Source organism: Drosophila teissieri, chromosome X (genome assembly GCF_016746235.2).
Source record: "Drosophila teissieri strain GT53w chromosome X, Prin_Dtei_1.1, whole genome shotgun sequence".
NCBI lineage: Eukaryota > Metazoa > Arthropoda > Insecta > Diptera > Drosophilidae > Drosophila > Drosophila teissieri.
In genome coordinates, this window is record NC_053034.1 from 21,971,187 (window position 1) to 21,985,241 (window position 14,055).

The window sequence follows — 14,055 nt, forward strand, 5'->3', positions numbered from 1 at the left end:
AGACGAATAAGGACCAAGGACCAAGGACCAAGGACGAAGGACAAAGGACGTGCCGCAATGCGCGCGATTACAGCGCCACTCTGTCCATTTACACCGCAGAAAAAAGGGAATGTTGAAAATTAAAAATCTTCTTGCTGGCTTCAATATATATTATTTGATTTAAAATGCCTCTTAATTTGTTTTAAATATATACTTATAGTAGTTATAATTCGATTATTGTTAAATATACACTTGGTGACTTTTCCGAGTTGAACATTTGCATTTGGCCAGGAATTTCACCGACCGGATATATTGCGGTGATTTCACGCCAGCTATGCCCTAATCGGTTTTCATTAAACTCTACTCCGCCCAAGGACTCCTCTTTAGCGCGACTCCTTTGATATCCGAGCGTCCAGGACGTGCTGCAAATGTGCTGATGAATGGGGAGTAAGGACTTGGAGATGTGCCATGGGGTTTCGACTACGCGATACTGATACTCTCTACCACTTCGAGTTTTAGGCTGCAAGTAAATACAACAATATAAGAAGTGTTTCATGTAATGAAAAGGAAGAATACAAAATTATGCTCTAGTCAATTAAATGCCAAACAACGTAAACTAGCGCAAAGTTGCTTACCAAGAAATTTAGATTCAAGATCATTTTGAACGCAAAGTGTTGTATGTATGTTGTACGTACGCACATATAGCCATGAACATACTTCAAATACGCCTTATATTCCTCTCCAATAGTCACCATCTCTTGTGGGTGGAGTCGGAATTTCCAAGTTGCTTGCTGCAACACGAGCTGAGCCGTTTGATAAGCACAATCGATGCCGACAAGACGGGCTGAAATTCCGATTGCTGACGCAAAACTCAGACTCTCTAGCAGACACACGGACAGCCATCGAGAGGCAAAGTCCCGAAGGACCCCGCATTATAACAACATAAAATAAAAACTGAAAACAGCATCCGAAATCACATAAACACTTCGCTTTGTATGCGAACATGAGAGTGCGAACAGGGGCGCCTTGAGCACAGTCTGTGCCACAAATCGTTGGCTGTATTTGAATAAATATTATAGCAATTGCGTGGTTGAGATGAACAAAGAGCAGTTAAATACTAATATATATATGTATGACTATACAATACAATGTACAATTTCTGATAAGTCTAAAGCAAAGCAGTTTGTCAATATTCTTAGCCCTCATTTATTACATTATATGTTTTGCAGTCTTGGCCGTAATCTTCGTTGAAAATAGCGGACAGAAAGAGCTTTTCTCAATGCTTATCCCTACCAAATTTAGGTATGTACGAGTAAGTGCCCAAGTCCTTCGTAGCAACTAGTGAATGAGGAGCGTAAACTATTTGCAGTCACTGTGCTCGTCAGTCATCCCGTCGGCAGTTTGCTGGTAGAGACAAATAAGAGGGGTAGCAAGCTCTCAATATTTTTCATGTCCCGCTGGTCGACTATTTGTAAGGACTATTTGCTCCGACTTTATAGTTCTATTTTGCCGCTCGCTCCATTACTTTTTTAAGTTCAGCTTCCAGTCTTATGGTGTTTTTTCGGCTGCTCTGTTTTGTAGTTCTTTGTTTCTTATGCACTCTGTGCGTTGTGTGCTAGCCTGCTAGTTTGCCAGTTTGCCAGTTTGCCAGTTTGCTAGTTTGTGAGTTCGCTAGTTTGCTAGTTTGCTTGCTGGTTTGCTTTGACTTTGCATGCCGCTCGCCGAAAGTTCGTGAGAATGTCAGAATGTTGGGAAAGCAAACGGCAAATGACACTAATACCACGGCAGAGCCAGCCAAAGAGCTGTCAGTCAATATACCAACACAAAGACATGGTGTCTTTAGGTATGCATGCGCGTAAGCCTGTGTGTTTGTTGGCCAACTTTCGAGCCCCGGAAGGCGATGCGTTGGGTTCGATACCCTTTTCCATGGAAACTACTTTCACATTTAAAGGAGAGGCTCAAGGTATGCAGCAACAATCACGAGGAGAGCGATATTTACTGCATGCTTTTAGCGAGTTTGTTTTAGCGAGTTTATTCTAGCGAGTTTGTTCTAGCGAGTTGGTTCTAGCGAGTTTCTTCTAGCGAGTTTGTTTTAGCGAGTTTGTTTTAGCGAGTTTGTTCTAGTGAGTTTGTTCTAGCGAGTTTGTTCTAGTCCTCCAAGAACGAGTGCTGTAGACACTGCGTTTTAAAGTGAAACACACCAGCGTGGCGCACGATTATGAAAAACAAACTGAACAAGCTGAGCGAATATCTAAGAAGTCCAAACCAATTCGCGCAGTGGTAAACTTACGCCCATTTTCCACTGACACTGTGTTGTATATCATGTAAATAAGGGCACTCGAAACTTCGATCCCCAAGGCTTGGCCTTATTTCAGCGTGTTGCTCCTCGTCGCTTCGCCGACTCTCTGCCAGAGCCTTTGTTTTTCCCCATTTTCCAGCTCTAATGGCGTGTTTGGTGTGTTGTGATGTTGTGTTGTTGTGTTGCTGTGTTGTTGTGCTGTTGTGTTGCTTGGTTGGCTGCTGTGCTGCTGTGCTGCTGTGTGACCTTCGTTACGTGTTTGGCAAGTTCATTTTTTGCGCGCCAAGTAAACTCGCAGACACACAAGTAGTTGCAAGTGATGCCGAGTGCTCGTGCTCGGGAGGCTGAAGTGTGTGTGCGTGTCTGTGGCATGCGCCCCATTCCCCATCCCCCATACCCCAATTCTCGTTCCCCATTCGCCCCATTATGTGCCTTATATGCTCCATAATATGAACTTTGCGTATTTCCTTCGACACGGGCCCAAACATGTGTAAGACCTCTGACAAATGTCTGCGTGGGGCTGTGCATGTGTGAGTGAGGCATATAAATATAAATAAGTTTGTGTGTCAGCGGAGAACTTGTCCCTCCCACAAGCGGCGCCCACACAGCGCTGATCAGTCCAATAGTGCCAGAAGTGTGAAGGGCGCGTATATTGCATCTGAGCGTGGTCCTAAAGCATTGCCCTATGATAGCCAAGGCCAACCAGGCCAAGATGTTGGGACACGCACCCAGTGTTTGGGAACGTGGCATCCCTGCACATAGTGCTATTGTCGTGGCCGTGTCTGTGCGCAGCACACGCGCCGCTTCCCTTTGTTTGCATACTTATCTGTCTCGGTGTCGCTCGCCGCACTCTACAACCTAATTTGGCCGCGTTCTGCGCATTTCTTCATTTTTCATGCATGCTAATGTGTAATATTTTGACAGGCGCTTTCCACCCACCCACTGACACCACCCACTTTCACCAGAACGCCACCCAGCTAAGCCAGCACCTCTGATGGCCCACAAAGTCAGTAGACAGGCTGTCTAGGCTGTTTACAGCTGCGTATTATGGCAACATGACTTTGGCATTTCCCTCCCTCCTCCCATTTGCTTTCCCCATTCCCCCCATTCTCCGTTCTCCATTCTCCATTTCCCGTTCCACGTTTTTTCCGGCTTCACCATTTTCACCATCCTCGTGCCGGCCCACTTTCCCACTTTCCCACTTTGTATGCAAATGTGTTTGGCTTACGCTTGTGCTTAAGTCAAATTTATGGGGGATAACTTTTGGCTAGTATTTTGACCAATTGTGCGACAAATGTTTATTAATTGCGGTGGTCATTGCGAAAGTCCTGGACGCCCCTCGCATTGGCCGCTTGAATTCGCATTATTATTGTTATCATGTGGCTTTGATAAATGGGAGAAGTGCGTGGAAAGTTTGATACCTTTTGGGGTCAAGTGGTCGGTGGTGTGGTGTGGAGCTAGGAACGAGTTTGGGCCACCGCGGTGGGTAATTAGCAGGAACTTGCATTTCAATCAACCGAAGCTGACTATTGATTGACCTACTTGAAGGCGGGGCTTGGAGGGTTTTTAATCCCCAGAGATTCCCGTTGTTGTCGTACGCTAAGAAGCAAAGTCTTCGGCAACAGGTAACCCCGGGCACCAACTTTTCTCATTTAATATTTGCCAGGCATCTAGCCCAAGCACCAACTTTCCTCCAGCTTAATGTACACACAGATGCCACACACACTCATATGCAGAATTTCGCGAACACTCGTTTGTGTGTCCGTGCATACGGAATATGCAATACGGAATATCGCATGTGTGCAGCCGTGCAGCCGAACAGCCGTACAACCGCCTCTCGCTCCGCGTGGCACAACTGGCGGGAGAGAAGTTTTTTGGCAAGCTGTTCCTGGCTGGCGGAAATTTCCATAGTTTTACAGCGAAATTTGCTTAATCCGGGAGACCGCCTCCAGCGGTTGCACACGGAGTCTTGGGCACACGGAGTGCTGGAGACCAGGATTCTGAAGACGCAATGCACTGCTGGTGGCGGGGGGGGGGGTCGGGTTCGGGGGCAGACTGACGGAGTGACGCGGTGAGGGAGTGATGGAGTGACGGGATGAGGATGACGGCAGAGATGCCTCGGGGGCTTCTGTAAGTCCCGGCTTAGGCCATTTCATTCCATTGCATTCCATTTCCACTTCCATCGCTATCGCCATCGCCATTTCATTTCTTCCCATTCTCCGATCCGTCATCGCAGTTCGACAAGGGCGAATTCAATTGCATTGTCATGTGGGGATGGGTGGTGGGTTGTGGGTTGTGGGTGGGTGGTTGAGTGCTCCGCATCTCGCTTTTCATTTCGCATTTTCATTTTCATTTTCATATGCAACCGCAGTGCCATCAGAGAGAAGGAAACCCGACGGTGGGCACTAAATAAAGGGATTGACAGCGACTCAAGTGTGCAATATTGCACGGAAGATTCGACCTGATAAAAATCGCCAACTATTGAGGCCTAAGTGAATAAGGGAATCTGTTGCAGTCTGAGGGTTTTTGTATTCGCACGATAGTGGACTGGTGCCGCAGGACAATCCATCTTATCAATAGATACTCTATATGTTGTCCACAATGGATTGTGGATGAACAAGTGCCGAATAATGGGCTCTGGATTCGGTCACTTAACTGTTCAAATCCACCTAGTAGATGATGTCAGAGAGTATATTATTTATTTATGAGTTACCTATTTTACCGATGATCTGGCTCACATTTTGCAAGCATAATGGCTGGAACAACTAAGTGTGCTCAGCATGTAAGATTAGAGCCAAGTTTGAGTGACTAGTGCCAACCTAACCGGCATGTCAACACTGCCACCTGGCCGAATGCAGTGGCATTCGATCCCCGTTCTGCCGTGCAGTGCACTGCAATCGATTCACTTTCTCTCACTCTCACTCGCACTATGCCGATAAGAGCGTCCTGGGCCGCGGGGAAATAATAAAGAAAAAACACTAAACCGAGATTATGCAAATCAAAGGCGGCCTTGCGGGCCATCGGTGGCAAATGCATGCGGTGGCGGCAACCACCCCACCCTCCCCTAACCCTCCCCTCTCCTCCCCGCCCAACAAACAACCAGCCACCACCCACCGCCCATCGCCACCCCTTGGGGGAACAACAACCACATTGACTTGCGCCCTCATGCATATGGATGCGTGCTCGTCGTATTTGTTTATGCGCCCGCCATCTTGTTTGATCAAACACGAGCGCAAACACATCTGTATATTTATGAGCTGCCGCCAGTGCCCCGCCACCCCCTTCGCCACCCGCCCACAGCTTGGATTAACCGCAGCTCTGCCAATGTGACGGCACTTTGTGCGAGTTGTTCCATATATATGTATATATATCCATACAGCCGTGCATATATCCATATATCCGAGTGCATAGAGGCCTCGCGTCCATACAAAATCGGAAAACGGGAAAAATATGAACTCTGGCGCATTACTTTCGTCACCGATTGCACTGAGGGCATATATGTTACTTTTAATCGGTAATAGGCACTCCATGAGAATCAGCAGAAAGTGTACATTAAGGGTCTGTCGCAACAGTATGCGAGATACAAGTTATCACTGTGTTTTGTGCTACCCATGGGCAAAACTATTTATTTATTTGCGTCCCTCGTATAACTAAAAGGTATTCCGCACTTGTTGGAAAGTATTCAACAGGCAGAAGGACCCCTATCCGATGCCCAATCAGGATCACTAAGCGACTTGCCCTAGCCGTGTCCGTCCGTATAAACGTCCGTATAAACGTCCGTATGAACGTCGAGATCTCGGAAGCTACAAGAGCCAGAAAGTTGCCATATGAGATGCAGTTTCTGGGGACTCCTACGGTATTTCTTTCCAAGCAGACCATATCTTGGTTACACTTATTTTATTATTTGATCTCCCAATTTCTATCAATGTGCCAAAACATGTTGGCCACTCCCCCACTCCAGTCCGAATAAAACAGCAAAATATTTCGATTTTCTGATTAACTATTTGTCTTGATAACTTTAATTGATATGCAAAATACATTTTGGCCATGCCCAGTCAAATTATTTTATTTTAATTGGTAATGCTCGATATGTGTGTATTTTGGAGAGCACAACAACAACCTGTGAGGAGCCAAATTATTTTTATCACATGCCAAGTTTTCTGCCGCACGAGAAATATAATCTTCCATACAATGGCAATAAAACGTATAGGGTTATGCGAAATTGAAATATTGAACTTAAGCTTGTCAGTATTGTATTGTATGTATTGTATTGTATTGATGCTGTTATCTGAGCTTTAACAAGTATGTTTAAAGCATGAATCCGTAATTCACGTTGGACACAACAATCTGAAAGGCCTTTTAAGCACACAGCTTCCAAACATTCTCCCACTTGTCCTCTATTATTATTAATCGCATCACCACCCACGTTGCCTTGATTGAAAGTAATTCGCCCCTGAAAAGTATGCTACACAGTGTGGCCTTTGAGGTAAAGTACATATCACGCCATGAATTAAGATCTCTTGTGTTTATACACAGTTTTTTGCATGCATGCATGCTCCCACTGTAGAAGACCTTCATAAACATGCACATATGTATATCCACATGCAGGTATCCAAAGGAGCATAAATATGCATAGCTTCCCTTTTAAGAGTGTGTGTGTGTGTGCAACAACCAATTCGATTTCCATTTCTGCACAAAATTTATGCGCGAGTGCAATGCAGTTTTATTGAATTTGATTAGAAACGCATCAAAGCTGCTGCTGCTGCTGCTGCCACTGCTTCTGTGGCTGCTGCCTCAATGCTCCAATGCCTCAATTTGCACACCGCCAGGTGGCAGAAATGATGTGAAGGTCGTTCATTACTGCAGCGATGACAGAGGAGCCAAGGATCCGAGCAACTCGACCTGACTTTGAATATGCAATGGGGCTGGGTATTGCAATGTCGCTTGGGCTGAGTTACTTGCACGACTGGAATTTATTACTGAAACATAGAGTATCAAGTGTTACTCTCAAATATATTATAGCTTAACTTTAGTAGCATTACTTACCTCTTCTGCAGCTGTCATATAAACAATCCGAGTAAATAGGTTTGCAGACCACAAGAAATATGCCATGATTGCCACCGTAAAAACATTAAGCTACCGGGTACTGAATGGCAATGAACATTATCACTCTAAATGAACGCAATGCTTATTTAGTTAACGTGGCTTATTTGTGGTTTTCAGCAAAAAGTAAAAGTCAATACTCCATTAAATGTGCATTATTAATTTATTATTATTTATTATTATTTATTATTATTATTTTTAAAATATAAAGAGTTCACACTACTCTGGATTAGAAAGTTGCCTGACACACAACAAAAATCGAACCACCTTAGCTTGCACATATGATTAATAAGAAATTTTCCAATACGTAATATACAACAATGAGAATTACTCGCGACGCGTTCTTTTTGGCCGTGAGGCGGCTATAGAATCTCCTCCTAGGGACGATGATGCCAAGGACGCTCCACCGGTGACTGCTGAACCACTGCCCCCTCCACCAGCGCCTCCACCACCGACTCCGCTCAGGACACTGTCTCCGGAACTGGAAGAGATTGCAGTGATGGTCGCCGAAATGGTGGCCGATTGTTTCTCCACTCCCCGAACCTTTCGCGAGGCCACTGACTGGGCGGTGACTTGGAGGGAGATGGCGTGAGTGTTGAGCTTCTCGGCCAGCAGCAGATCCTTCAGGCCCTTCATCTTTTGGCTGTACAAGGTGATGACCGGCCGCTTGAGCATTATCTCGAAGGGATCGTAGTCGTCGCTTGTCTCCTCTTTTTTAGCTTCTTTGTGCTGTGGTTTTCCCTTTTGCTCATTTAGTTGAACTTGGGATTGTGCTTCACCAGAAGCGGGCAACTGGCCAGAGGTGCCGCTGCCATTGCTTGTGGTAGTTGCCGTAGTTGCGGTGGCTGCGGCCTCCTTTTTGTCCGAATGGTGGTTGTTGTTATTGCTGTTGCTGTTATTGTTGTTATTGTGGAGCTCTGCATTTTCGGATTCGCCGCCAGAAGGCTGTTGCTTCTGATCGGCGAACGGCTGTCCTCCGCCCTGGAGCAGGAAGTCCGGATTGAGAATCTTCTCGCCGCAGGCAGCTGTCAAATCGGCCAAGGTAGTCGGTAGCTCCGAATTTTTGGATTTCTGTCGAAGAGCGAGAAGTATATGAATAACTTTGAAATCATTTATTGGAATACCAACAGGTGGAAACCCACAATCATGGTAGGTTGTGAGCCTGTTTTCTTCCATCTGAGAATCCTTGAAAAATCAAGCACAATACCAGCCCCCCAACCTACATAATCTTAAACACAGATTCGGTAAGAACTGCTGCAAACTGCACAACAAAGCTTAAATAATTAATCTTTATTACCTTTTACTAACTCTCAATCAATGCGATTTCGTAGCCGAATTGCCCAACCAAAGTTCAAAGAACTGACATCGGCTTGATCAACAGATTTAACATCTATTAAGTACCATGGCAGTTTTGCCCAAAATCGCCCAAAATCAGCCACCAATGGCGAAAAATGTGGTAGTGCGCAAAAGCGAGGTGGTCTCCATCAGGAATCTGCTGAGCTTTGTGAACCACACCCTAGACTGTGAACTGCGGGGCCTGGATGATCTCAAAACAGGAGCAGTCTACTGCCAACTAATGCACAAACTCTACCCCGAGACGATTCAAATTCAAAAAGTAAGGTTCTTTACGAGCAACAGAAGCGACTTCGAGGCAAATTTTCGATTTCTGAACCATAGCTTTGAAAAACTACGAGTAACGCGGTCCTTGCCGATGAATGAGTTGATACTGGGACACAATCACGTGGACTTCTGCAACTGGATGTACAAGTTCTTTAAAGCGAACGACATTGGGAGGGAATACGATGCCAAAAAGGCGAGAAAAGGCTCGCAAATCGGGCTATGCAAAAGTTATGAGCTAGCCTCCTTCTCAACTGGCAGCACGAATGCCATGCACAAGTGTCAGTCGATGGTCTTTAATTATGCTAGAAATCCTGCCAGGTTAGAGAGGCGAAATAGCCTAGATATTCAAGTGTCCAGACCGGGCATCTTTAAAAATATTCAGCGGAAAAAGCAAACCAATCAGCCGAATCCAAAATCATCGCAGAAAAAGAAAATCTCAAAGACCTCGCAATTCCTCGCCGAAAGCAAGAACATTTCCCTGCCTTCGGAAAGCGAGGACGAGTTGGAACTTAGTGCCCAGAAACGCTATTTGCACAATCATATAGCGAAAAAACTCAAAAATGCAAAGAAAGTTAATGGCGCACCGTCTAATGACCCAGGAATTCCAAAACAGTATCCACAAATCCATCAATTAAAGTGTGGGAACGCCCTATGCAAGAGTTATGAGCAGGAAACTGGGGAGCTGCGATCCAAGCTACAAGACTTACAGATGGATAATGAACAGCTGACAAAAAAGTTGATTTATGTGGAGCGTACACTGCTCAAATACGCTACTAAACCATCGATTGCAGTTTGCAAAATAAATAAACGGTTGCAGCAGAGTCCAAATATGGTAGAAGTGCATCCGCGTAGAACCTCAATAGATAAAGATACACAGAAAGTAGAAGGATCAGCCATTGGGCAAATGCCTCCTCGTTATAGCAAGGAATTCCAGACGTGCATGGAATTTTCATCTCCTGGCTCAGAGGATACAGATGTGACGAGGCATGCCCTTTATTCCAGTTGCAATTCCCAATCTGATATGTCTAAGAAAAGCTTTGCGGTTGCGAGGCCAGTTTAAAACCCTCAAAATGTAAAACATCCACGAAAGTGCGCCACTGACCTTTAAAATGGCTTATACATGACAATCGACGAATAACTCCATCAGATAATAATTTGATTTTAATACTTAACTTTATGAAAAAAAGAAATATACAAAAAAATTTCGAAAGTTGGTTCCAAATGATTGAAAACGAATTTCAAGGATTATTATTTTCCAATTTCAAACTTAAACTCGTTGAATTAACTCGTATTTGGGAATTAATTGATTAATAAAATTGTTAAAGTGAACTAATCATTCTGCTTACCTCTTCCTTTGCGACAAGCCTGTTGTTATTGCCTTCCAAAGCCTCCGATCCTGCAGCTTCCTTCGACTCCTTATCCTTAGCCTCCTTGGCTTCCTGCTCCGCCCTCGCGAGTTCCGCCTTCGCCTGCTCCGCCTCCAGATCCTCGGGCAATTTGATGACCACCTGGGACCGAATGTCGTAATCGAACTTGGTGATATTATTCACCAAGGGCTTAGCCCAACCAATATGCAGAATGGGAGTCAAGCTATCCTCCTCCCACTGGCAGATGCCGTCGTAGAAGCGCAACAAATTGGCAAAAACCTCAGAATCGCGGAGAATACTTCTCGCTGACAGTTCGAGAATAGCAACGAATCGGTAAAGACGTGCTATCGGAAGAGCTTCGGTAAATCCACCAATCACAAAAACAAAGTTCTACCAAGTTTGGTAAAAACAAATAAGCGCACAAAGAAGATCTAAGAAAAAAGCACAAAAACAATTATACAGGAAAACAGTTACACAAACGCAAGTGTACCGGGCAGCAGCCCAAGCACAAACGAAATGACGAAACCGCCTGACTTAAATTACCCCGCACTTTGTGGCAAGACCCCCATAACCGAATCGAAGTTTATAACTATCACTAGAACAGACACCAAAACATTTGAAAACGTATCACCATTTGTGATTAAAAAAGTAATTGACTTTACATGCGGAAGCGAAGTAGAGTCATGTAATAAAACTCGGAACGGAACCTTATTAGTGAAGACCAAGAACCTAATACAAGCTAGTAGGCTACTGAAACTAACAGCTTTCCATGACTTTACCGTATCCTCATATGAACATCAATCCTTAAACTATTCAAAAGGTGTTATTTACTCCAACGAACTACGCAACATTGACGAAACGGAAATATTAGAAGAACTTAAACACCAAAAAGTTATTAACATTGAAAAGATTCGTATGTTTAGGAACAACGAGCTGCAGGAATCTGGACTAATAATTGTCACTTTTGGATCAACTATTCTACCAGAAACAATGATGATCGGATATGAACGAGTTAAGGTTCGACCCCATGTCCCTAACCCACTCAAATGCCGCAACTGCCTCCGATTTGGACACCCTTCTAAAGCCTGTAAAAGCCATAAAGCCTGCAAGAACTGCTCGGCAGAAGAACATACTACAGAAGACCAGGAATGCGACAAGCCAAAATTCTGTGTAAACTGCAAGTACGACATCAATGACCAATTCAACCACAGCCCCCTAGATAAATCATGCCCCGCTTTTATAAAGCAAAAAGAGATAACAACAATTAAGACTCTTGAAAAAGTGGACCATAAAACCGCAACAAGAATATACAATCTTCGACATATCCATCAGCCTACTCCGTACTCCAAGATAACATCTGCTCAACAACCTGAAAAAATAATGATGCCAACACAACAGAATGACAAATCCCAAGGATCTACACACAAAAACCCTAGCGCACACCAACTCAATCGCCAAATAAGATCGTACAGCGACATCATCGACACCCAGCCCAGTACCTCATCGAAGTCAATAAACCCAAGAAAAGAATTCGTCGACGAAAAAATGGATACCGAAACTTCAGCAGCCCCCAAGATGACCCACTCTAACAGACTAATTCCAGAAACTGATCGTAAACTTAGAAGCCAAGTTAAAGATAAGTCTAACCCTATTGCAAAACCCTCTTTAAAAGCCAAAAACAAAACCGAAAAAATTAAACCTAACTCCTTAAGTCTGGCAGAAGAATTAAGTAAAATAGCCAATAACAACAGCTCCGAAGAAGAGCTCTAAGCACTTATTTATAAAGTTTAATTCTCATTTCATTTGCATTTTCCCTTTACATAAGTATTTTTGATGATATTAATTGTTCAATGGAACTGTAACGGTTACCTAAATAATTACGACCAACTTCAATTACTATTAAAATATTATAAGCCAAAAGCCATATGCCTGCAAGAAACCCATCTTCACTCCCTTCATAACATCCCTATCCCTATCAACTTCACACTTATACACGAAAACACGTCAAATAACACTCACGGAGGAGTAGCAATACTTGTCCACAACTCTATCCAATATGTAATATGTAATAAGTAACGACTTCGATGCGGTTGGAGTACTTTTGCACTCCAAACAAAAAATACGACTTATATCAACGTATATTGCCCCAGACAAAAAAGTTGAATTACACAATTTAGAAAACATGTTTGGAAACCCTAACGACAACACTATTATAACTGGCGACTTCAACAGCTGGCATCAGAGCTGGGGATCGCCGAATAATAACAAGAAGGGCAACACTATTTTTAAATATGTTAGCCAGTCAAACTTAATAACAATTAACGATGGATCTCCCACTCACTTCTCAACACACCATACTATGACACATGTAGACCTAACAATTATAACTCCAAACCTTTTCACTTTCACTAAATGGAAAACTGACCACGATCTCTACGGAAGTGACCATTTCCCAATCCACATTTCCCTCTTTGAAAATGAGGTAACGGGAACGAACCACCGATTACCCAAGTTTAAAGTAGACTCTGCGAATTGGCCCCTCTTTACATCTCTAACGTTGACATACCACATTGAAAAACCAATTGGCAACCAAGTTAACCAAGAAGCCGCCAACATCATTAAGATTATTCGGCAAAGTGCCAACATCGCAATACCCCAAACAAACCCAATCTTTAATAAAAAACACACTGTGCCTTGGTGGAGTAAAACTCTCGACCAATTAAAAAGAAATAAAAACAATTCATGGTACAAATTAAGAAGGTGTATTAACATTGAAAACATTATACAGTTTAAAAAAGCCAAGGCTTTACTGAGAAGAGAAATAAAGCAAGCAAAACGTAGCTCACTCCAAAACTTCACTGCGGAAATTAATCCCAGCTCATCTCCTTCAAAGATTTGGGCAAACATCAACACCTTTTGTGGCAGAAAGATTAGAAATGACATTCACTGCATAACCTCTCCCACTATTCCTACCCTAAACATTATTGATAAAAAAACCATCGCCCAAATTTTCGCCACCCACTGGTCAGAATCGTCTTCCGACTCTAATTTCAGCGACTCTTTTCAAGCAAATAAGACACGATCAAAAGCTATAATCCCCACCTACGAAACATCATCAGAGTCATTTTTGATAGAAAGTAAAATCTCATACATAGAATTTAGAGCAGCACTAAATAGCCTTAAAGGGAAGACCCCAGGGCTTGACCGGATTTCATATCCCATGTTAAAAAACATCAGTTACCCTGTATCACTCCGCCTTATAGACTTATTTAATAACATTCTCGATAGCCACATTCCACAGCATTTTAAGAACAGCACAATACTACCAATCCATAAACCCAACACAGCCAAAATATCCATAAACTCATATCGACCGATTTCTCTAAACCCTTGCATATCTAAGGTACTAGAAAAAATCATAGCAAACCGACTATGGTGGCTTGCGGTTAACAGCAAACTTCTCGATAGTCGACAACTCGGATTTCGGAAGGGAATGTCAGTATCTGAGTGCCTAACTCTGTTAGATTACCAGACTACAGCAGCCCTATCCACTAGAAGCCACCTATCAGTCATAAGCCTTGACTTTGAAAAAGCCTATGATAAAATTGGAATACACAGTATAATCGACGAATTGCATAGATGGAAAATCGGCCCAAAAATACTGAATTTTATAAAAAACTTCCTGAC

At 43.5% G+C, this 14,055-nt stretch overlaps 2 protein-coding genes across 2 annotated transcripts in view; one reads left to right on the forward strand and one right to left on the reverse strand.

The window, feature by feature from the left end:
• Positions 1 to 7,587: 7,587 nt before the first annotated feature.
• The window catches only part of LOC122624977, a 62,256-nt gene continuing 55,788 nt past the window's right edge, over positions 7,588 to 14,055 (reverse strand). Inside the window, exons 2-3 of the mRNA XM_043804786.1 lie at positions 10,348 to 10,673; positions 7,588 to 8,452 (exon numbers count right to left, since the gene is read on the reverse strand). Coding sequence (XP_043660721.1) covers positions 7,709 to 8,452; positions 10,348 to 10,673 — 1,070 coding nt within the window. The 3' untranslated portion in view covers positions 7,588 to 7,708. The remainder of the gene's footprint in view (positions 8,453 to 10,347; positions 10,674 to 14,055) is intronic.
• LOC122624643 lies at positions 8,490 to 10,246 on the forward strand. Its single transcript, XM_043804301.1, has 2 exons — positions 8,490 to 8,625; positions 8,713 to 10,246. Exon 2 carries the CDS (start codon positions 8,784 to 8,786, stop codon positions 10,059 to 10,061), a length of 1,278 nt encoding a protein of 425 aa, XP_043660236.1. The 5' UTR covers positions 8,490 to 8,625; positions 8,713 to 8,783; the 3' UTR covers positions 10,062 to 10,246.

What these genes read in the sequence shown, in the direction of transcription:
- LOC122624643 (XM_043804301.1), top strand. Translation starts at nt 8,784, where the DNA reads ATGGCAGTTTTGCCCAAAATCGCCCAAAATCAGCCACCAATGGCGAAA.